Raw genomic sequence first — 23,871 nt, 5'->3', positions numbered from 1 at the left:
TGGGTGCCGGGTTCTGTCCCAGTTGCTCCTCTTCCAGGCCAGCTCTCTGCTGTGGCCCGGGAGGGCAGTGGAGGATGGCCCAAGTGCTTGGGCCCTGCACCCGCATGGGAGACCAGGAGAAGCACCTGGCTCCTGGCTTCGGATCGGCACAGCTCCTGCCATTGCGGCCACTTGGGGAGTGAACCAATGGAAGGAAGACCTTTCTCTCTGTCTCTCTCTCACTGTCTAACTCTGCCTGTCAAATAAATAAATTAAAAAAAATAGCTGCAGAATAAATGTTCCAGTATAGCTTAAAAACTTAAATCAACTGGGAAAATTTGTTTTTGAGAGAAGTCAAGTGATCTTTTCTAAAATTCTTTTGATACACAGAAAACTAATAATTTTTATTAAAACAGAAATGACAATCTGTGAACAAATTTTCAGGTTTTGTGAAAAAGATAAAGCCAGGGTTCCCCAAAGAGACACAAATTAGGATCATCCACTAATCATTTCTATGTTAACTCTGATGGAATTCATTTATTGTTACTTGACCCATTTTTCTTTCCCCTTCACTCAAAACCATTATCCCTTCTTTCCAAAATTTACAACAGAAAGGAACCTTCTAGAACCACTGTTTCGGCCACTAGTTAAGACGCTTGGTCCCAAACAGAGCCCAGCTCCAGTTCCGGACTCCAGCTTCCTGCTAACCCAGGACCCGGAAGGCAGAGTGATGGCTCCAGTGACAGGGCTCTGACCACCCAGTGAGACCCAGGAGGGAGCCCCGCTTACAGCCCAGTGACAGGGTCAGAGCACCCAGTGAGACCCAGGAGAGAGCCCCGCCTCCCAGCCCAGTGACAGGGCTCTGACCACCCAGTGAGACCCAGGAGGGAGCCCGCCTCCCAGCCCAGTGACAGGGTCAGAGCACCCAGTGAGACCCAGGAGGGAGCCCCCCTCCCAGCCCAGTGACAGGGTCAGAGCACCCAGTGAGAACCAGGAGGGAGCCCCGCCTCCCAGCCCAGTGACAGGGTCAGAGCACCCAGTGAGACCCAGGAGAGAGCCCCGCCTCCCAGCCCAGTGACAGGGTCAGAGCACCCAGTGAGACCCAGGAGGGAGCCCCCCTCCCAGCCCAGTGACAGGGTCAGAGCACCCAGTGAGACCCAGGAGAGAGCCCCGCCTCCCAGCCCAGTGACAGGGTCAGAGCACCCAGTGAGACCCAGAAGGGAGCCCCCGTCCCAGCCCAGTGACAGGCTCAGAGCACCCAGTGAGACCCAGGAGAGAGCCCCCCTCCCACCCAGTGACAGGGTCAGAGCACCCAGTGAGACCCAGAAGGGAGCCCCCGTCCCAGCCCAGTGACAGGCTCAGAGCACCCAGTGAGACCCAGGAGAGAGCCCCGCCTCCCAGCCCAGCCCAGCGCTGTGCTTGCTGATTACCACAGCATCTGGGGAGAGAACCACAGGGTGGCAGTTTCTCTCCTCTCACTCACCCGCTCACTCCTGTGCCTCTCAAAAATGTTTTGGAAAAAGGAAAAAAAAAAAAGCTTCTTTGTGAAAATACCTGACAGAAGTGAACTGGCAGAAAACTGAGGTCTGTGAAAGCCAAGGACTGGAACGCTTCGCCCAGGAAGGTGTAGAAAAGACGCGCATTTCTCAGTGTTTGAGTTGTGGGTTATAGAACACCCCCATGCCGGCCCGGCGCACGGTGACGGCTACCTACCCCAACCCCTCAGGGTCCAGAACACCGGGCTTCCCAAAGCTGCGCCCATCAAGGTAAGCATAATGATAATCATTTTAAGAAATTAAAAACCACACCCTCAGAGCCGCCCAGCCAGAGCAGAGGGGCTGCCCGTGAGGAGCCTGCCCCCTGGTGGCTAGGAACCGCCGCTGCACACCCACAAAGGCCTAGAAGATAATCAAAGTAAAATCAGCTGTTTTTCACTGGCCCACAACTCGTACCACACTAAGAGAACTTCTCTCCAGAAATACCATAGCTGGCTCCAACCATATCTCAGTTTGTGTTACGCTCACTGCACTCCACGACGCCCCACAGAAACACCTCCCCGCACTTCCTTGTCCACAGGCTAGCTCAGGGCCCCGCGGAGCAGCCAGGGCCGCACACACTCATGGAGAGAGCGAGCCCGCAGGCTGTCACCAGGAGCTGGCCGTGGTCCCCACACTGGGGCACTCCTGAGGCCAGCCCTGCTCCTCCTGGGTGCCCGGCGCACGCTCCGGTTCACACGCTGCAGCCCGCAAAGACGCGTGCCGGGGGATGGAAGGCACACTGCCGACGAAGACGGCGGGCAGCACACGCCGGAGGCTCACCCTCCACGGCCGACCCCGAACCCTGGGCTCTCACCTCCGCTGCCCTCCACACCCCACCCCCACTTCCAGCCTTCACTCACTGTCAGAAATCAATGCTTCCAGGTCTGGAAATCCAGCCCAAGCGCTCCCCTTGCTCTTAATCTGAACACGCAAAACCGCGCCAGGTACTTACCCTTCACCGCCCCACCAGCACCTCACAGCTTCCATATTTGAAGGTGGAAACATCACTCACAGGTCTCTTTCTGCTCTCTCCTCTCACCTGACCCGGGGGCTGCCCTGTGTGCTCCCACCCCGGCCAGCCCAGGTCAAGCTCTGGCCGCCTGTCACCGCCTCTCACCCAGGATCACCCCACGTCCTGGTTCAGCTTCCTCCACCACCGTGCAGACGGCCAGCAGTGCTACCCTCCCTGTCTCGCCGGCCCCAGTTCTGCCCCAGGGGCCCGAGACCAGCCCAGAGCACTTCCACAGCTCATGGGGACCTGGCTGCTACCACGGTACCATCTGCTGGAGAGGATGCCGATTTCTTACCCAGGTTTCCTGGTTTTCCGGACCCTGCAGGATGTGACAAGTGACGCGTGCAAAGTCCTCTTCCCTCTCCTCCACCAACACCCCACCTTTCTCCTTGCCTCAGCTCAGGCCCCAAGCTCATCTCCCACCCCTTCCAAGCCACCTTCAACTCCCCGTGTCCGCCATGGGACTGCCTGGTGCCCCCACTCCCTGGCACCGTCTCAGCCTCCTCTCCCCGCCCCTGGCCCCTCACTCGAGTAACAGCCACCGCGACGGCTGAGGCCATGCTCAGGACTGAGAGGCGCCTCCAGGACTGCTCCCACACTGCCCTCTGCGTCGGCCGCCAAGGCCCTGGATTGTGGGGCCTGCTCACTGGCCTCTGCCCGGCCACAGCGTGAGCTCCTTGTGCTCGGGTCCAGAACGTAAACGTGCCCCGCGGTTGTCTGACATGGTTGTCTGGGTGGCACCTGCAGCACCCCGCCCAGCCCTCGACTCGCTCTCAATCTGTCCTGATTCTGGTTTTATAGAACACCCTAAGGACACGTGTGGAGTAACAAAGGGCTTCTCCAAAGACTGGCGCCAAGGTCACAGGGCGGCCGCTGACGCTCCATGATGCGCTCACCTAGGTGCTGCCTGGCGGACGGGCCAGCTGGCTTTCGGAAGTGTATCCTGCAAGGTGAGGTGCCGCAGCCACTCAGCTGTCGGCCTCAGGGACAGCAGCGGGGTCCCTCTGAGGACCAGGAACCCCAGCCGTGGACACGTGCTTCAGCCTCGGCCGCGCCTTCGCCTGCCTCCCCGCGGCGCGCCCTGGAGGCCGAGTGAGCCGCGCCCAGTCTCTGTGTGCAAACACTGCACACTACACCCGGGGCTGTAACATGACACGGGGTCAGCGCCCAGTCTCTGTGTGCAAACACTGCACACTACACCGGGGCTGTAACATGACACGGGGTCAGCGCCCAGTCTCTGTGTGCAAACACTGCATACTACCCCCGGGGCTGTAACATGACACGGGGTCAGCGCCCAGTCTCTGTGTGCAAACACTGCACACTACACCCGGGGCTGTAACATGACACGGGGTCAGCGCCCAGTCTCTGTGTGCAAACACTGCACACTACACCGGGGCTGTAACATGACACGGGGTCAGCGCCCAGTCTCTGTGTGCAAACACTGCACACTACCCCCGGGGCTGTAACATGACACGGGGTCAGCGCCCAGTCTCTGTGTGCAAACACTGCACACTACACCGGGGCTGTAACATGACACGGGGTCAGCGCCCAGTCTCTGTGTGCAAACACTGCACACTACCCCCGGGGCTGTAACATGACACGGGGTCAGCGCCCAGTCTCTGTGTGCAAACACTGCACACTACACCCGGGGCTGTAACATGACACGGGGTCAGCGCCCAGTCTCTGTGTGCAAACACTGCACACTACACCCGGGCTGTAACATGACACGGGGTCAGCGCCCAGAGGGGAGACTTGTTCTGAGGAGGCCCCATTCCTCAGTCCTCACACCAAGCCCTGGGGAGGGGGGGGGGGCACTCCCACTGTGTTCATTGCGCGCCACTGCCCTGAGTGGGCGGAACTCAGCCCACAACCCACAGCCAGGAGCGCAGCGGCGACACCGCCCCACGCCCTCCGCAGCCCGTCTCGGGGCTCGGGGCTCAGGGCCGCAGGCAGAGGAGCATCTCAGAGCCGAGACGCCCTCACCTGCAGTGCTCACAAGCTGGGCACCCCCACCACGTGCGCTGCCGTGCCCGCGCCACGACAAACAAGGCCACCGGGAGCTCCCTAAGCAAGGAGGGCGGCAGGAAGCTGATGACACGGACTCTCGAAGGAGACTGTGAAGAAGGGCAGCAGGGGCAGCGTGGTCTCGCGTGGGCACCCAGGTCAGGCAGCAGCAGGGACAGAGGTGACCACAGTGCCGTGTGTGCAGACCCCGCGCAGCAGGGTGTGCGTGGCCACAGGAGCCGTGAAATGTCTCACGCACCCTTCTTCCACCCTCACCTCCAGGTCCACACAAAAACCTGTGGGTCTGGGTTTTTGGGTTTTTGTTAGACTAAAACAGTAACTACAGATGAAATGGACTGAGAGGAGTAGGGGCCGTGAGTGGCCTGTGAAAAGGACAGGAACGGAAAGGAGGGAGGTGGAGAGGACGCTGAGAGGCTGAGAGGGAGTGGAGCAGGGACACGGGTGTCTCGTGGAGCCACCGCAGGTGCTCGGTGCGTCTCACTCACAGGGGCACTCAACAAAAAGCAACTTCACTGCAGGGTCAGCCCCAGCCTGTGACGCCGGCACCCACAGGAGCGCAGCTGGGGTCCCGGCTGCTCCGCTTTTGATCCAGTTCCTTGTTAATGTGCAGCACAGAATGTCCCAAGTGCTTGGGCCTCTGCTACCCACCTGAGAGACCCAGATGGACACCAGGCTCCTGGCTTCAGCTTGCTCCAGCCCCAGCCACTGCCGCCATTTGGTAATAAGTTAGACTGATGATCTCTCTCTCTCTCTCTCATCTTTCTCTGTCTCTCCCTAACACTGTCAAATAAATCTGAGAAAGCAAACAGCTTCACTGAGATTTAAAATCTGTACAGTTCTACCTACAGAGTTGTGATGACAACATCTGTAGAACCTACTCTGGGAACATTTTTATCACCGCACAGAGAAATTCCACAGCCCTGAGCCACGCCAGCCCTGGGCAGCCATGGTCTACGTTCTGTCTCTCTCGCTTTGCCTATCTGGGCCCCGTCCTACAGGCAGAATCCTGGAACCCGCGGTCTCAGCACACGGCTCCTGAAGACGAATGGGAGTGTCTGGAAGGACAGGAGAGTGGAGAGAGAAGGAAAGGGTCGGTGACGATGCCATCTCAAGATGGGGACCCCAATCAACCAGGGGTCACCCAGGAGGGGCAGACACAGGGCTCCGGCAACGCGCAGAGCGCTGACGGAGCTGAAGGCCTCCATTTACACGCTGCACACAGAGACAGGGGGAGGAAGATGCAGAGGCCCCGGGGCGGGACTGCCTGGGGCGCAGAGGCCGCATCCTGCCAGGCGGACTCCTGGCCTCGGTAAGCAGAACTCCACTCCCGGTTTACTATGAGCAGCCGAGCCAGAGAGAGGGAGGGTTCCACCTGCTACTTCACTCCCCCAAGGGCCACAACAGCCAGGGCTGGGCCAGGCCAAAGCCAGGAGCCAGGAGCTCCACGCAGGTCTCCCACGTGGGCCGGCAGGGACCCAGCCACCTGCTACCTCCCAAGGTCTGGATTAGCGAGCAGCTGGAGCAGGAACTCAGGTGGGACGTGAGACGCGGGTGCACTACCTGCTGGCTGAACACCTGCCCCTCCTTTTTCCTTTTATTTATTTCATGGGGTTTTCAAAGGACAGAAAGCAACTACATGACTGAAGAGCTTCCGGAACGCATCGTGGTCTTCAATGCAGGGTACGATTACTCTACACGCTGCCTGTACGTGCAAGTTTTCCAAGTTACTAGATAACAAAAAGACACAATGCTGTGAGGACTTCACGTTCGTCAATACGCTAAGGACTTATTTATTCAGAGTAAGACCCACCAAAGAATCGTTACCATTTTAAAACATGACTGTTATCCAAAGGGTCTCTGTATCACGTTTGAATACATGCCAAGACCAAAAACATCCAATGCACAAAACTTAAATAAATAAAAACATTCATCACCCACAAAACGTGATTCTTTGCAAAAGGCTACGACAACACACGAAACGTGTAGCTAAGATAACTGGGAGTCACTAAAGGCGAAATTCACGTCCATCTAGCCTGGACCTGTCAGAAGTTCACTGTATACCCTTGGATAAATAATTCAGTGTCTTTAAGTTTTAAACAGGGATAAAACACACACTCCACATGACAGTATTACTTCTAGTTATTAATCAGGCTAAAATCCTTCCTGTTCAAAGCAATACATTAGAGTCTACTTTAAAAACCCACATTTTAAAGATGAGCTGGACCCTTCCGTGGCTGAAAGGACTACAATATTCTCGTTCTAAGATTAGTTCGAGAGGCGATGCGACTTTCCAGAATATACCTATGAAGAACTGGAATTTAAAGGAGTAATCCCCAGAGAGCAAGCTGCACCCCAGCAGTGAGACACGGCAGGGAGGACCTCCCGGGGCGGCGCTTACCTTCTTGAACATGACGAGCGAGATGACGGCGGAGGCCGTGAAGAGCGCCGCTATGAGGATCATCATGATGCCCACCGGGATGCTCCTGTTGAGGCCCGTGAGGGAGGAGATCCAACCGCTGCGCAGCCAGAGAGAGAGAGGCAGCATCAGGTGGGGCGGCCGGCGCTCGCGGCAAAGACATCACCTGTCTGACACTTCCTGTCCACGCTCCTCACGCCTCCACCAACCCCCGTCCCTCCCGGGAGCGGCACTGGAGGATGCCGCTCGGGTCCTCTCTCCCAGGGAGCGGCCGCCCGCGCGGACCCCCCAGGGCCACTGCCACTCAGCGGCACAGCCCCGGCTCCTGGGCCTCCATTACACGGGGGCTGCGATTCTCAGGCCTACGAGTCCATCACTGTGTCTTTTTGTGCTCATTTTAAATTCTCCTGGATCACAGAATACAATATTCGCCAACTATTTCCAACAAAGGATTAGCACCTAGACTATGCAAAGAACTTTCAAAGTTCTGTGTATCCCCTGAAATGGGCAAATCCTGAAGAGTGGTCTAAGACGGCCACAGGCCCACGGACAGGCTCAGCCTATCAGCCCAGCCTCAGCGGCAAGCATCCACACCAGCAGAACCGCTACAGAGACAAGCGGGGACAGCACCAGGCGCCACGGGAGGCTGCGGAGGGCGTGGCCCTCACGACTGCCGCTGGGAGCCACCGCGGAACAGCCATGCTAGTCTGTCAGCTTGTTAACGTGCACCCGACACGCAACTTCTGCACAACCAACAGCACACTCGAGGGAATCCGCCCCCGAGAAAGAACACGCAGGTCCACACAATGACCTGGTCACGGGAGCTCACAGCAGCTCAACTCGTAACAGCACCACGCTGTGGACAATCCAGAGAGCTTCGACATCAGTAACACCCCGTGACGCAGCCAACCACGACTACTACTCCAGACCACGGGGATACACCGATGACACCCAGCCCGGAAGGGTCTCCAGAGAGCAGCCAGAGCCAGCTACTCTACGACTGTCCCTATGGAACACCCTCCAGAGGACAAAGTGACAGAACCCACACCCAGGCCAGTGCTGGCCAGGGCTCAGGGCCCAGCAGAGGCAGCAGCGCCTGAGTGGGGCTGGAAACCGGCCACACGAGGCCCTCTCTGGGACTAGGCAAACGCTGTGTCTTAACACCACCAATGCCGAGATTCTGGTGTTTGTACTTTACTACACTTTTCCAAGGTACTGCCACTGGAGGGAATGGGGAAGGGCCCTGGGCTCTCCATGCGCCACTTCTCACAACCACACACCGATCTCCGGGGCCCTCAAAATAAAAGCTCAATCTATGTGCATCCAAGTGACATGAGGTCGACCTGTGTCCCCACACATCCCAGTGACACGAGGTCACTCCTGTGTCCCCACACATCCCAGTGACACGAGGCTGACCTGTGCCCCCACACATCCCAGTGACACGAGGTCACTCCTGTGTCCCTACACTTCCCAGTGACACGAGGTCACTCCTGTGTCCTCACACATCCCAGTGACACGAGGCTGACCTGTGTCCCCACACATCCCAGTGACACGAGGTCACTCCTGTGCCCCCACACATCCCAGTGACACGAGGTCACTCCTGTGCCCCCACACATCCCAGTGACACGAGGTCACTCCTGTGCCCCCACACATCCCAGTGACACGGGGGTCACTCCTGTGCCCCCACACATCCCAGTGACACGAGGCTGACCTGTGTCCCCACACATCCCAGTGACACGAGGCTGACCTGTGTCCCCACACATCCCAGTGACACGAGGTCACTCCTGTGTCCCCACACATCCCAGTGACACGAGGCTGACCTGTGTCCCCACACATCCCAGTGACACGAGGTCACTCCTGTGTCCCCACACATCCCAGTGACACGAGGCTGACCTGTGTCCCCACACATCCCAGTGACACGAGGTCACTCCTGTGTCCCCACACATCCCAGTGACACGAGGTCACTCCTGTGTCCCTACACTTCCCAGTGACACGAGGTCACTGTGTCCCCACACATCCCAGTGACACGAGGTCACTCCTGTGTCCCCACACATCCCAGTGACACGAGGTCACTCCTGTGTCTCCACACATCCCAGTGACACGAGGTCACTCCTGTGTCCCTACACATCCCAGTGTCATGAGGCTGACCTGTGTCCCCACACATCCCAGTGTCATGAGGCTGACCTGTGTCCCCACACATCCCAGTGACACGAGGTCACTCCTGTGTCCCCACACATCCCAGTGACACGAGGTCACTCCTGTGTCCCCACACATCCCAGTGACACGAGGCTGACCTGTGCCCCCACACATCCCAGTGACACGAGGCTGACCTGTGTCCCCCACAGGGGCAGCCTCCTCCATGTTAGGCAGTCCTAACACAACCACCTCCTCAGTGCTAACATCCTCCCCTCACTGTGCTAAAACGCACAAGGAATGACTTCAAGTTCACCAGATCTTCTGCTACTGAAGTAATCGGTCTATTTTTAAACTCAGCATTTCCTCTCCCTAAAGTGCCAAAGACTGAAAACACTACTTAAAGTAACACAGAGAACTGCTTTCCAGGAACCAATCCTAAAGACCCACAGGAGTTTTCCGTGTGGACAAACGCAGCCAGGAGCCTGCGGAAGCGCCCAGCGGTCACTGCTGAGTAGTGGCCAGGACACAGAGCCACCCGTGCCCAGGGACACGGGCAGCAACACGTGGACGAATGCAGCCAGGAGCCTGCGAAAGCGCCCAGCGGTCACTGCTGAGTAGTGGCCAGGACACAGAGCCACGCGTGCCCAGGGACACGGACAGCAACACGTGGACAAATGCAGCCAGGAGCCTGCGGAAGCGCCCAGCGGTCACTGCTGAGTAGTGGCCAGGTCACAGAGCCACGCATGCCCAGGGACACGGGCAGCACCGCCAGCACAGAGCTCAACCACACACAACTCCAGAGACGAAGACAAGTAACTCAGAGACATGGATCCTTCCGCTCGCCATTTCACTAGAGATGTTTGCTGCTGCGTGGGAGAAAGGAGACCTAAGCCCGCTGCAGTCTCCCGGCCGGGCCGCACAGTTCCAGTTTCTGAGGACCCGCACTGGGAGAGCAGCCTTCCACGCTGAGACCCACGCTGAGAACAGCTCAGCACGCCAGACGCGTGTGTGCGTGGGTATGCGGGGATCGCACGCTCCACAGACCAGGTCCCTGCATGTGTGCACCGCAAGGCACGTGTGCTGGAGTGCTACAGCAGTACCTCCCCCGCAGCAGGGACCCTGCACCTGCCAGGTCGCCCGGTTCCTTTCTCTCCCATCCGCCACCCACGGCCTCTTCCTCCCACCCTCGGCGGCTGTGCAGGCCCATTCATACACACTTTCCTTCAAACGGCTTCTTGAATGGGGACATAATCTTCAGTGAGAATGGTCTGTCCAAAGGCTATGCCTCAGAACGTTTTTAATTGTTTTTCCTTTTACTATTTTTGGTTTTGTTTATATTTGCTAACTTGACTCTTCTGTGTTAACGATTTTAAGAAGCCGAAAGGTACATCAAGATACCAGGTTAACAACCTGAAATACGAAAGGTAAGTAACTTACCAATTTCCCCAATTATGAAATCCTGCAGCCTGCAGCACATGCACAGCGAACTGACAGATGTAGACGAAGAAGAACACGAAGAATCGGAATGAACTGTCACTCCTGGAGAGAGGCCAGAGGAGGGAGAAGGGTAAGAAGGCAGACGCGGCACCTCTCTCCCATCTTCTACACTCAGATGTAGACTAACACTCAAACCTCAGACAAAAATTAACAGAAAGGGGGCTGAAATTAAGTCATAATGCACTAATGTCTGGAAACCTTCACGCTAACGTCACATGATGCCATTGTCCCAAAGCCACTTTGTCACTTCAGTTGCCTGTGCCACAGTGCATCTTAACAAAGGAAACTATCTGGTTTTCCACTTGTCATTCCATAGCCTCATAGACTCATTATTAGTACGTAATAAACAACAAATACTTAAGATTCGCATTCTGACGGTATACATCAGGATCTCACCCATCCTCAAATCTCCAGGGGCCCCTGGGTAACCCTCTCCTCTAGCCGCTCCCTCGCCTGGACACACGTCTGGTCACTACAGCTGGTGCATTTCAGAGTCCTAGGTGAGTGGGTCCCAGCACACATGCCTACTGCTCCACTCTGCAGGGACCTGTGACTGGTGCGCGGCTGGGCAGGCTCTGGATGCAACGGGCTGCACTGCACTCCCTCGTGACGGTGGACACTGGCATCAGTTCCTAGGTTTGCACTGCTCCAAACAAAGCTGCCAGGAACGTGCATGCGCAAATGTTCACGTGAACAGATTGTCCTTGGCTTCCTGGATACGCATCCACAAGGAAAGGGCAGAAACTTAAGGCAGGTTTGGTCTGAATCTTTAATAAACTGCCATACAATCTTCAGGGGAGATTCTTCCATGTGCCATCCCATGGCAGTGAACGAACACCCAGCCCACCCTCAGCTCCCGGCACTGGGAATAAGCGGTATGCCCCACACAGCCACTGTGGTCAGTGTATTCAGTGTCATCCTTGGGTTTATTGACATTTTCCTAGTACACACCGTTACTGGTCACTGCGTCTTCTAGTACACACCATTACTGATCACTGTGTCTCCTAGTACACACTGTTACTGGTCACTGCGTCTCCTAGTACACACTGTTACTGAGTCAATCTGTCTCCTAGTACACACTGTTACTGATCACTGCGTCTCCTAGTACACACTGTTACTGATCACTGCGTCTCCTAGTACACACTGTTACTGATCACTCTGTCTCCTAGTACACACTGTTACTGATCACTGTGTCTCCTACTACACACTGTTACTGAGTCAATCTGTCTCCTAGTACACACTGTTACTGATCACTGCGTCTCCTAGTACACACTGTTACTGATCACTGCGTCTCCTAGTACACACTGTTACTGATCACTGCGTCTCCTTGTACACACTGTTACTGATCACTCTGTCTCCTAGTACACACTGTTACTGAGCTCACTGTGTCTCCTAGTACACACTGTTACTGATCACTGCGTCTCCTAGTACACACTGTTACTGGTCACTGCGTCTCCTTGTACACACTGTTACTGGTCACTGCGTCTCCTAGTACACACTGTTACTGAGTCATTTCGTCTCCTAGTACACATGCATCACTGCATGCTTTTTGTCATCCAGCTGAACGATAGAACAATTCAAAAAAAAAAAAAAAAGAAGGAGTTTTTCTGGTGAACTCTTTATTTAAATCTTTGCTGATATTTTACTTGGGTCGTTTTCTCCTTCATTTGAATTGGAGAGTTTAAAATACGCTGCACATACAGAACCTTTATCACAAATGGACTCACAAAGATCTTCCCCGTGTGTGGCTTATCTTTTCATCTCGGCGCGTCTTCTCAGTTCTGCCTTTCTCTCACCTCCACTTTATCCGTTTGCTCTTTCAAGGACGCTGACTATATTTTTGGAGCTCAGAAATCTTCTCCAATGTCAAATACACAAGTTGGGCTTTTTTTCTTTTTGGCCTGTTTTCCTAAATTTTCTATTTTTCAACTTTACATTTAAATCCATATATACATGATTTTTATTTTTTTCACACTAGAATAAACGTATCACATTTATTTACTTGAGAAGCAGGCAGAGAGAGCTGCCATCTGCCGGTTCACTTGCTAGATGCCCACACAGCTGGCAAGACTGGGCTAGAGCCAGGAGCTGGTGAGTGCTATCCAGGTGCCCCACGTGGCAGGGACCCGATCACCTGAGTCATCGCCTGCCACCTCCCAGGGTCTGCCCTGACGGGAGCTGGAACTGAGTCAAGACCGATGGAACCCAAGCACTCTGGACTGCAAGCCAAACACCTGTTCCCAAGCTTGCTTTTTAATTCCATTTTCCACAAACTTTTCCATGTGTCCCAGTATGTTCCTTTCGAATCTTTTTTTTAATACATTACAAGCATGGATTGAAGATTCCTGTATGTTTCTGCATACGGACATTCCACCATCCCAGCATCTGTTCTTTAAAAACCGTCCTTTTAGGGCTGGCACTGTGGCGCACTGGGGTAAAGCCCTGGCCTGCAGTGCTGGCATCCCATATGGGCACCGGTTCTAGTCCTGGCTGCTCCACTTCCAATCCAGCTCTCTGCTGTGGCCTGAGAAAGCAGTAGAAGATGGCCCAGGTCCTTGGGCCCCTGCACCCACGTGGGAGACCGGGAAGAAGCTCCTGACTCCTGGCTTCAGATAGGTGCAGCTCTGGCCGTTGTGGCCTACTGGGGAGCGAACCAGCAGATGGAAGACCTCTCTCTGTCTCTCTCTGTAACTGTCTTTCAAATAAATAAAAATAAATCTTTTAAAAAAACCTGTCCTTTCTGTGCTGCACTGCAAGTCCACAGCCTGCACCCAGGCGGGCGGACCTCTGAACAGGTGTACCTCTGAACTCTCGACTCCAGGAATTCAACGTTGCTTGAGACCGGTTCCGAGAGAATTCACCTGACAGTAACACTGACGCTTGTGACCGCGCAGGGCTTTCTCTGCATCCACAAATCCCTACGGGCCATCATGTGATCTGCAGACGGCTGTGCTTCTGCTGCCATATGTTTGCCTTCACTTCTCTGTCTTGCCTGCAACACTGGCCACACTGCACAGAAACGCTAAGAGCCAACGTCCTTCCTCACTCCTGATCTGCCCAGAGAGGTTTCCGTCCTCCCCAGCAGGGCGCTGTCAGCTGCCAGCTACAATGTTAACGGGCGCCCTTTCTACCTGTATGACCAAGTTCCCTCCCGGGCCACGTTTATTCAGGGCTTTTAACATGAACAGATGTGGATTGTGCCAGCTGTTTATACTGCATCAAGCAAGGTGAAAATGCAGTAAGAGAACATTATAGATGGACCTAAGCTACACAGTTCACACTGCCGTCTGCCTTAATTTACAATGAAATATCTACGCTATCAACAGTAGTAATTCCTCACGAATCTCCCTAAGTCTTCCTGTCTGAAGGAATGCATGACAGGCTTCCTATCACTTCCAGACCAGCCTGCCGGAGAACTGCATCCCAGGCAGCTGGCTTCGGTCTTCACTGCCAAGTTGCAACGTACTTTTAGCAAGAAAGTTCTACCCCAAATTACCACCTTCAGTTTCAGAATATACATCTATATGGTCTTGCAAAGTGATGGGTATTTTAAAGCCTGACGCTGGGGCTGGCACTGTGGTACAGCAACACTGGCAAACCTCATCAGGGCACTGGTTCAAGCCCAGGCGGCTCTGCTTCCGAGCCAGCTCCCTGCTAACGCGCCTACAAAAGCAGCAGAGGACGGCGCCCGGGCTCGGGGCTCAGGCCCCTGCCACCCACAGGGGAGACCCAAATGAGTTCCTGGCTCCCAGCTTCCGCCTGGAGCAGCCCTGACATTGCAGCCATTTGGGGAGTGAACCAGCAGACGGAAGATCTGTGTCTGTGAGCGTCACTCTGCCCTTCGAGTGAAATCCTTTTTAAAGATACACTGAGGTCAACGAGGCCTGAATCAACTCCTCCTGCCACAGCTCCACCAGTCCCTGAGACACAGGCGTGTGACAGCACAGTGTTGCTCCACAGTGCGAGTGACGACGGCACGAGACTGCCTTGTAAAGCGGACTTGCCTGCAGAAACAGCTCACTCCAAGAAGTAACAAGGAAATATCTGACAATGATTCACAGGTAGTAATTGTTAAAATATTTGAAGACCAAAAACATGTGTCTCCTGTCCAAAAATGAACTTTTTTTTTTTTAAGATTTTACTTATTTACTTATTTACTTATTTACTTATTTACAGTTACAGACAGAGAGAGGGAGAGACAGAGAGAGGTCTTCCATCTGCTGGTTCACTCCCCAAACAGCCACAATGGTCAGAGCTGGATCAATTCCCAGCCAGGAGCCGGGAGCTTCTTCCAGGTCTCCCATGTGGGTGCAGGGGCCCAAGGACTTGGGCCATCTTCTGCTGCTTTCCCAGCCCATAGCAGATAGCTGGATCGGAAGTGGAGCAGCCGGGACTCCAGTCAGCATCCATCTGGGATGCCGGCACTGCAGGTGGAGGCTTACCCTACCAGCCACTCACCCCACCAGCCACTCACCCCACCAGCCACTCACCCCACCAGCCACTCACCCCACCAGCCACTCACCCCACCAGCCACTCACCCCACCAGCTACTCACCGCACCAGCCACTCACCGCACCAGCCACTCACCCCACCAGTCACTCACCGCACCAGCCACTCACCCCACCAGCCACTCACCCCACCAGCCACTCACCGCACCAGCCACTCACCCCACCAGCCACTCACCGCACCAGTCACTCACCCCACCAGCCACTCACCCCACCAGCCACTCACCCCACCAGCCACTCACCCCACCAGCCACTCACCGCACCAGCCACGGCACTGGTCCCTGAGAAGGAGCGTCTCACGTCTCTCAACCTGCAATCAACAGGCAGTGGGGGAAAGCTTCTGCGGAGACTGTGGAGGACTGGGAAGCCACAGCTCCTAACCCTCAACAGCAACAACAACAGAAGGGTTGGACAACCTGCAAACTCACCGCTGTGCTTAAAAAGGGCTCTCCATCTCTCCGAAACCCAACTCGGGGAGAGGCCAAAGACCAGCACTCATTCACCTACAGCAGACACTGAAAATTATACACGAGAGAGAGAGACAGAGACAGAGAGACAGAGACACTGCAGCTGCAGGCAGCTCAGAGTGAGAACACAGAACCCTGGCCATCAGACACCTTGGACTTCACACCCACTGGCAGGCTCTGCCCCAAGCGCTCAGAAGAGGAACTGCAGGATTGGGGGCCAAGTGTGGGGCAGAAGAACAGCCACCACTACTCCCCATCATCCCTTCCAAACAACAGCCATCAGGTCCGGTGATGTGGGTAGCAAGTAACACCGCATGCAGTGCCATATGGGTGCCGGTTCAAGTCCCGGCTGCTCCACTTCCAATCCAGCTCTCTGTTATGGCCTGGGAAGGCAGCAACAGATGGCCCAAGTCCTTGGGCCCCTGCATCCATGTGGCAAACTGAAAGACACTCCTGGCTCCTGGCTTCGGATCAGCACAGCTCCAGCCGTTGTGGCCATCTGGGGAGTCAATCAGCGGATGGAAAATCAATCTCTCTCTCTCTCTCTCTCTGCCTCTGCCTCTCTGTACCTCTGTCTTTCAAAAAATAAATTAATTTAAAAAATAGCCTTCAGCAGGAGATGAGCAGGGACAGCAAACTCCACCTTCCTCTGGGCACGACTGGAGACCCACCAAGGCCGCGTCAGGGCACAGGGAACCTGCGTCCAGCAGGGGGAGCCAGACTCTGTCCTGCTGCACAGTTACAGATGCCTTACAGACAGGAAGACGCAGGGTCTGGACACCCAGCTACCTAAGACTGAGCCTGGCCCAGCCAGCACCGTCTCCTCCTCCCTGCAGCCCCCACCGACCTCCCTCACAGGCTCGCGAGCAGAGTGACAGGTGAGGCCCTTCGGCTCCATGGGGAGACAGAGCAGCAAAGACCTCTGGGAAATCAGGCCTCACCGCACACACACTCAGGGCACCACCAAAGGAAGACACAGCAGTCGATGTCTGTGGAGTACTGAGGGAAGCCAAACCCCATCCGTCCCCGCTTAGACGGCCTGCAACCTGCCCTCACCCTTCACACACTAAAGGCTAAGCACAACAGAAAAGGCATATCCACTTCTCAGCACAAAAATCTCCTTATCTGTCTCTCTTGCTTTCAAAAGATGCCCAGCTGTGAACAAGAAATTCCCAGGAATAAAAAGAAACCAGGAAGAATACGCCAGCAGACAGATCACTCCCGAAGAAGTGACTCGGGTACAACTCAGACACCAGCACCACCAGACACGGGGCTGAGAATAAGCAAGATTAGCAGGCTTCACGTTCCAGCCAGAAAGGTGGGCTGCGTACGTGGACAGATGGGGAACCCTCACACACGCACAAGCTGCAGGAAATAACCATCGGCCGTGGCAGCCACGAAGAAGGCTGTAGCGTGCAGAACGCCTCTGAGGAACGCACCAATCAATCCAGCCACTGGGGACGGGGCGGAGGAAGCAGTGAGCTTGGAAACAGAAATCACACGGACCATGAGGCAAAGACGGGACAGCACCAGCGGGGACAGCCAAGCAGCGAGGGGCACCGGCATCGCCACCTGAGCCAGGAGCCCAGGGAGGCAACGGACGAGGCAGAAGGGACCACAGATCCTGGAACATTAGCGAGGTCTGCGAATGAACACTGAACACACACACACACCCCACACGCAACGCACTCTGGCATATCATATTGAAAAAGCCCAAAACCAAAAACAGAAATACAGGCGTGAAGGCAGTAAAAGAAGGCACTCTACGTAGAAAAGAACAAGTCGAGTACCACAGCAAACTTCCCACCAGAAACCACAAGCCAGACACAGCCAAAGGAAACCAAAGTTAAGACTGATTTTATTCTATTTGAAAGGCAGAGTGGTGGTGGTGGGGGATCTTCCATCCACCGGCTCACTCCCCAAAAGCCACAACAGCCAGGGCTGGGCCGGGTCGAAGCCAGGAGCTGCATCTGGTCTCCCACATGGGTCAGGGCCCAAGGACTCCCCAGGTGCATTAGCAGGGAGCTGGATCAGAAGCAGAGCAGCCAGGACTTGAAGGGGTGCCCGTAGGGACTGCATGGGGCACCTTGACCCGTTAGACCACAACGCTGGCCCCAGAAAAATGTTGAAAAAGTCTGAAAATCCAGAATCTTGCATTCATTTAGCAGGGTGGGAAAAGTCCGGCCCACAGCCGTAGAAGGCCCAGTAAATCATGGGGCACAGCCCAGCCAAGGGAACTGCAGGCAGGACTTGAATCCATAGCAGACTAATTTTTTTTTTTTTTTTTTTTTTTGGACAGGCAGAGTGGACAGAGAGAGAGAGAGACAGAGAAAAAGGTCTTCCTTTGCCGTCGGTTCACCCCCCAAATGGCTGCTGCAGCCGGCGCACCATGCCGATCTGAAGCCAGGAGCCAGGTGCTGCTCCTGGTCTCCTCTGGGGTGCAGGGCCCAAGCACTTGGGCCATCCTCCACTGCCCTCCCGGGCCACAGCAGAGAGCCGGCCTGGAAGAGGGGCAACCGGGACAGAATCCGGCGCCCGGACCAGGACTAGAACCGGGTGTGCCAGCGCCGCAAGGCGGAGGATTAGCCTAGTGAGTCACGGCGCCGGCCAGACTAATTTTTAAGTTGATAATACCGTGTGCCCTGTGGAAGATGTCACATATAACCAAAAGGCCTTTGGCAGAAAACAGATCTCCCATCCCTGAATTACGGTATCTTTCAAAAACAAATGAGAAATGAAGACTTTGTTAGATACAATTCAGAAAACTGACAGCCAGCAGACCTGTGCCGTGAGAAATTCTCGGGCAAAGTGATTGCGACAGGATAGGGAAACAGAGATCTTTGCACAAAAACACGCCAAGAGCCGGAACGGCGTTACTAAAGGCCAGCAGGAAACTGGCAATACTTCACACCAATAAAACAATGGGACAAAAATCACACGGTCATCTCAACAAAGAAAAGCAAGCGGAAAACTGATAGCGTTCACGATCGCAGCTCTCACAAACTAGAACAGAAATGAGTTCCTAAAACCAAAACAACAAACACATCCACAGGACAGCCTGCTCCCAGCACCAGCCCTGAAGGATGTCGCCCCTCCCACCTCTGTTCCCAACCTGCGGGAAGCTGTGGCCGGTCTAACAGGGCAACGGGGTGGGGGGGGTGGGGGGGACGAGGGAAGGTGGGTCAACTCAAGGTAACCGGGCTGGAGAAAATAAGCAGCACGTTTGCTGTGTAGACAGAATCCAAGGAAGAAACTGAGAAAGCAGTTTCACTCAAATTAACATGAGAAGGACTGGCCAGCGCCGCGGCTCACTAGGCTAATCCTCGGCCTGCGGCACCAGCACACCGGGTTCTAGTCCCGGTCGGGGCGCCGGATTCTGTCCCGGTTGCCCCTCTTCCAGGCCAGTTCTCTGCCTTGGCCAGGGAGTGCAGTGGAGGATGGCCCAAGTGCTTGGGCCTGCACCCCATGGGAGACCAGGAGAAGTACCTGGCTCCTGCCATCGGATCAGCACGGTGCGCCGGCCGCGGTGGCCATTGGAGGGTAAACCAACGGAAAAGGAAGACCTTTCTCTCTGTCTCTCACTGTCCACTCTGCCTGTCAAAAAAAAAAAAAAAATCTTAACAAAGAACAAAATTCGAAGACTGATTTAATCAAGAAGGGGACATTAGTCCATGCAAAGGCACAGAGTTCAGTGGATCAGAACTGAACTAAAAAGTAAGTGCTGCACCACCAACTGTGCTAAATGTTTATTTATCTACTTGAGGAGCAGAAAGGCAGTGACAGGACGAGCTCGTGTCCAGCGGTTCACTTCCCAAGTGCCTGCCACAGCCAGGACGGGGCCAGGGCAGGTCCAAAGCTTGAGCCGGGACTGCTACCCAGGCCTCCCAAATGGCGCCAGGAACTCCACTGCCTGAGCCAGCACCACCGCGTCCCAGAGTTCACGTCCTCAGGAAGCGGAAGTCAGAAGCCGGAGCTGGAACGGACCCCAGCTACCGCAACGCGGAATTCCAACGACTCAGGTCGGGGCCACCTCTCACTCCCTCAGTGTCCAAATTATTCAATGGCAACAGCCCCGAAGAAGATAAATGGGTGGGGTCAACATAACTAGAAATAATCTTTTTAACAAACATGAAGGTACAACAAAAAGTCTGCAGAAAAGTGGAATTAAAGGTAAGTTTATTAGGTACAGAAAATCCTGACATCCATGCACAATTTTTTCTTACTGAACTTTTTTTAAGGATTTCACTGATTTGAAAGAGAGTGTCAGACAGAGAGAAGGAGAGACAGATAGGCAAAGGGATCTTCGATTCAATGGTTCATTTCCCAAATGGCTAAACAGCCAGGGCAGGGCGGGCCGAAGCAAGGAGCCAATAACTCCACCCTGGTCTCCCATGTGGCTGGCAGCAGTCCAAACACCTGGGCCACCTCCCAGGCACGTCAGCACAGCGCTGGATCAGGGGCAGAGCTGCTGGGACCCAAACCTGCACTCCCGTACGGGACGCCAGCCCACAGGAGGCAGCGTCACCCCACGCGTCACAACCCAGCCTCCGTGAGCTTCTGAAGAAGCCTCACGCAACCACCTTACACTGGCGGAGGCAGAGCTGACGCAGAGAGGGTCTCCACGTGCAGGACAAAGCGAACGCTATGCCGCCCAGTGACCCGAGCATCGGCAGATCTGGCTACCTGCATGGGGCCCCGCACAGCCACCAGGAACGAGCACACTGTCTTCAAGCCACCAGAGGTTCCAGGGATGTGACAGGGAATGCGCAGACACCACTAACTTCAGGCTGGTGACACCCACGGGCAGGGGCTTGGGCAGCGGGAAGAACGGTGTTTCTCACCCGGGCAGCGCTGCCAGCTCTCAGGCGTGTCACCGCGGTCCTCGTCACTCCCGTCTCAGATGGCCGCTGGCATGCAGCAAACAGAACTTTAATGGGGGGGGGGGGGGCACTACTGCTGAAACTGTTCACGGTGTGACCTAAAAACCAACCCAGCAACAGTTCCCAAGTCTGAAACCACTTTCAGGCTTCTGACCTTGACTCTACGCCGGTGTCCACCACACCCCTACCAAAAATAGCACAAGAGGAATGAAACGCATGGAGCGTCTGTCTGGGTCTGTGGAGAGCCGCCCACGCGGCAGCAGCTTCTCTGGCATGAAGGGGACCACGCACCTGGGCTGGCCTTCCACACCCACTCTGTCCCGGGGCAGCACGGCGGCTGAGCACCCTCACTCTGCTGCAGAGACGGGTCCTGCCGGGGAGCAGGCAAGCCGGCAGAACCACGGGGAGTCCCGCGGAGCCAGACACACGACGGGCAACGCGGTGCGGAACAACACCGAGCAGAACTGGGCCTCACAGGCAGCCCACTTCCCTCTCAGGCAGCCACGCCATCAGCAGCCTCTGGAGGCAGAGTGGCTTCCTGTGGTCTCCCCAAGGTGACAAGGACCCAGCTCTCACACTTTTTGGGTCCCAGGACTCCTTTTCGCTCGTAGAAACTGTTAAGGATCCCAACTGTACCCGCCCATTTCCATGCTGTAACAAGACTCCCAAGCCAAGCAACGCGTAAGGAGGAGAGGTTTACCGTGGCTGCACACTGAGCCCTCTGGTCCCAGATCAGAGAGCCCCACGTGCCCACCCTAGAGAGGGACTGAGGGCTGACGGCACCACAGTGCAGCAGCACATGGGGAAGGAGTCACACAGTGAGACAGGAAGTCGGGGGCTGGCGCTGTGGCACAGCAGGTAAAGCCGCCACCGGCAGTGCCAGCATCCCACACGGGCACCAGTTCCAGACCCAGCTGCTCCACTTCCGATCCCGCTCTCTGCTATGGCCTGGGAAAGCAGCAACAGATGGCCCGAGTCCTTGTGCCCCTGCACCCACAAGGGAGCCTTGGATGAAGCTCCTGGCTCCTGGCTTCAGTCAGCCCAGCTCCAGCCATTGGGGCCATTTGGGGAGTGAACCAGCAGATGGAAGACTTCTCTCTCTCTCTGCTTCTGCCTCTCTCTAAGTCGGCTTTTCAGATGAATAAATAAATCTTTTTTTTTTAAAAAAAAAAAAAGAAAAGGACAGAAAGTCAGGGAGTCGGAAGGGGCGGGACCTGCTGTTTTCTGACAACCTCCTCCTCCTCCTCCTCCTGAGAACCACCTTGGTCTCTCCATGGAGCAGAACCCAGTGACCTAACACCCTCCCCTAACTCTCACAGGTTCCACTACCTCTTAACATCACCAAACTGAGCACCAGGCAAACAGAACCCTCGTGGGACAAATAGCCAACAACGGCATCAGGAGACTGTGGGTTATAGCTCCTGATTTACCAAATCGGTATTAAAAGAGAGAAGTGGCCGGCGCCGCGGCTCACTAGGCTAATCCTCCGCCTTGCGGCGCCGGCACACCGGGTTCTAGTCCCGGTCGGGGAGCCGAATTCTGTCCCGGTTGCCCCTCTTCCAGGCCAGCTCTCTGCTGTGGCCAGGGAGTGCAGTGGAGGATGGCCCAGGTGCTTGGGCCCTGCACCCCATGGGAGACCAGGAGAAGCACCTGGCTCCTGCCATCGGATCAGCGCGGTGCGCCAGCCGCGGCGGCCATTGGAGGGTGAACCAACGGCAAAAAGGAAGACCTTTCTCTCTCTCTCTCTCTCACTGTCCACTCTGCCTGTCCAAAAAAAAAAAAAAAAAAAAAAGAGAGAGAAGTATCTAAAGCATTCATTCATTTGTTGAAAAAAAGTATCAGTGACAAGTTAATAAACAAGATTAATGAGAAATCATGATAAAAGAGGTATTACTTTATATTCTGACAGACCTCTTAATATTTGGCTTCCTAAAAGCTCTGCTTGTTAGCTGCGTCTGTATCCCCTGTTGGGATACCATCCATCCTACAGCCTCTACGTGATTCTCAGTAAAAGACCGAAGATGCCAGCAACAACCAACACTAACAGGAGACAGCCTGGACTTCTGAACCTACGGGAGCACACTGAGAGTCCAGGACTTGCCAGGGGAGACGCCCTGCTGAACACCCGGGCTCCCGGGAGAAAACCTTGGACGAGAGCAGAGGACAGAGCCACAGACAGAGACAGAGAGGGGCAGGAGACAGAGCTGACGTCAGCCCTGGCCAGCAAGCAGAGCAAAAAGGGGGATCTTCTCTGAAACAGCTGAACATCATCATAGTCCTCTATGATTTCTCATTAATCGCTTCCAGACATAACCAAGATCTGTTAAATATGCTAAAAGAGGGTACAATATGATTTAAAATAAGAGGAAAAATAGAAAATACAAAGAGATCCATCGAGTGACCTAGATATTGAAGTATGCACAGAAAAAAAAACAAATGATTTTTGTTAGAGAATAAAATCTTTTTTAAAAAGATTTGAGTGCATGTTATAAAACTGAAACTACTAAAATTAAGAATGCAATATTGGGGCCAGTGCTGTGGTGTAGCAGGTAAAGCCACCACCTGCAGTGCCAGCATCCCATATGGGCGCCAGTTCAAGACCCAGCTGCTCCACTTCTGATCCAGCTCTTTGCTATGGCCTGGGAAAGCAGTGGAGGATGGCCCAAGTCCTTTGGCCCCTGCACCCATGTGGGAGACCTGGAAGAAGCTCCTGGCTCCTGGCTTTAGATCAGTGCTACTCCAGCTGTTGTGGTCAGTTGGGGAGTGAACCAGTGGATGAAGGCCTCTCTCTCTCTGCCTCTCCTTCTCTCCCTGTGTAACTCTGACTTTCAAATAAATAAATAAAACTAAAAAAAAAAAAAAAAAAGAATGCAATATATGAGCTTAACTTCAGACTAGATAATACCGAAGCGAGGATTACAGAGAAAGAAGACAGGTCAACAGAAAACATTCTAACTGAAACCTCAGTAAGAAAAACTAGAAAAGGTATTAAAGTTACGTAAGAGAATGAAAAGGTCTAATTTATGTGAACTCAACCTGCAAGAGAGAAAGATACAGAAGCGGTGTCTCAAGAAACAATGTCAAGTTCTTTCTAAACTGCTAAAAAAGAATCAACCTATAAAACCAAGAAGTCTACAGAATTAATACAAAGAAAAATACTGAAAACCACAAAAAGGAAATCTTTAAAACAACCCAAGGTAAAAGACATTTCCTTTAAAAAAAAAAAAGAAAAGAAAAGGGAAAAAGTATTATCGCAGCAAACAGCCAACTTATCAACAGCAACGAGGAAAACAGAGGAAGAGCACCCGCTGGTGCTGGCGCACTGTATGAACTTAGCCGGCACGCCGAGCCTAAACCACGGGAATAACAAAAAAAGGACACGACCCGACAGCGTCTTCGGTCTAACAGAAACTGAGG

The 23,871-nt window shown here is 54.5% G+C and overlaps 1 protein-coding gene across 1 annotated transcript in view; it reads right to left on the bottom strand.

Moving 5' to 3' along the window:
• Nucleotides 1-23,871, bottom strand: part of SCAMP1 (secretory carrier membrane protein 1) — a 95,725-nt gene that overhangs the window by 7,994 nt on the left and 63,860 nt on the right. The window contains exons 7-8 of the mRNA XM_051837592.2: nucleotides 10,544-10,645; nucleotides 6,953-7,070 (exon numbers count right to left, since the gene is read on the bottom strand). Coding sequence (XP_051693552.1) covers nucleotides 6,953-7,070; nucleotides 10,544-10,645 — 220 coding nt within the window. The remainder of the gene's footprint in view (nucleotides 1-6,952; nucleotides 7,071-10,543; nucleotides 10,646-23,871) is intronic.

This window comes from Oryctolagus cuniculus, chromosome 14, assembly GCF_964237555.1.
Source record: "Oryctolagus cuniculus chromosome 14, mOryCun1.1, whole genome shotgun sequence".
Classification (NCBI taxonomy): domain Eukaryota; kingdom Metazoa; phylum Chordata; class Mammalia; order Lagomorpha; family Leporidae; genus Oryctolagus; species Oryctolagus cuniculus.
Note: the sequence above shows the minus strand (reverse complement) of the source record. Positions and strands in the feature narration are given on the sequence as shown.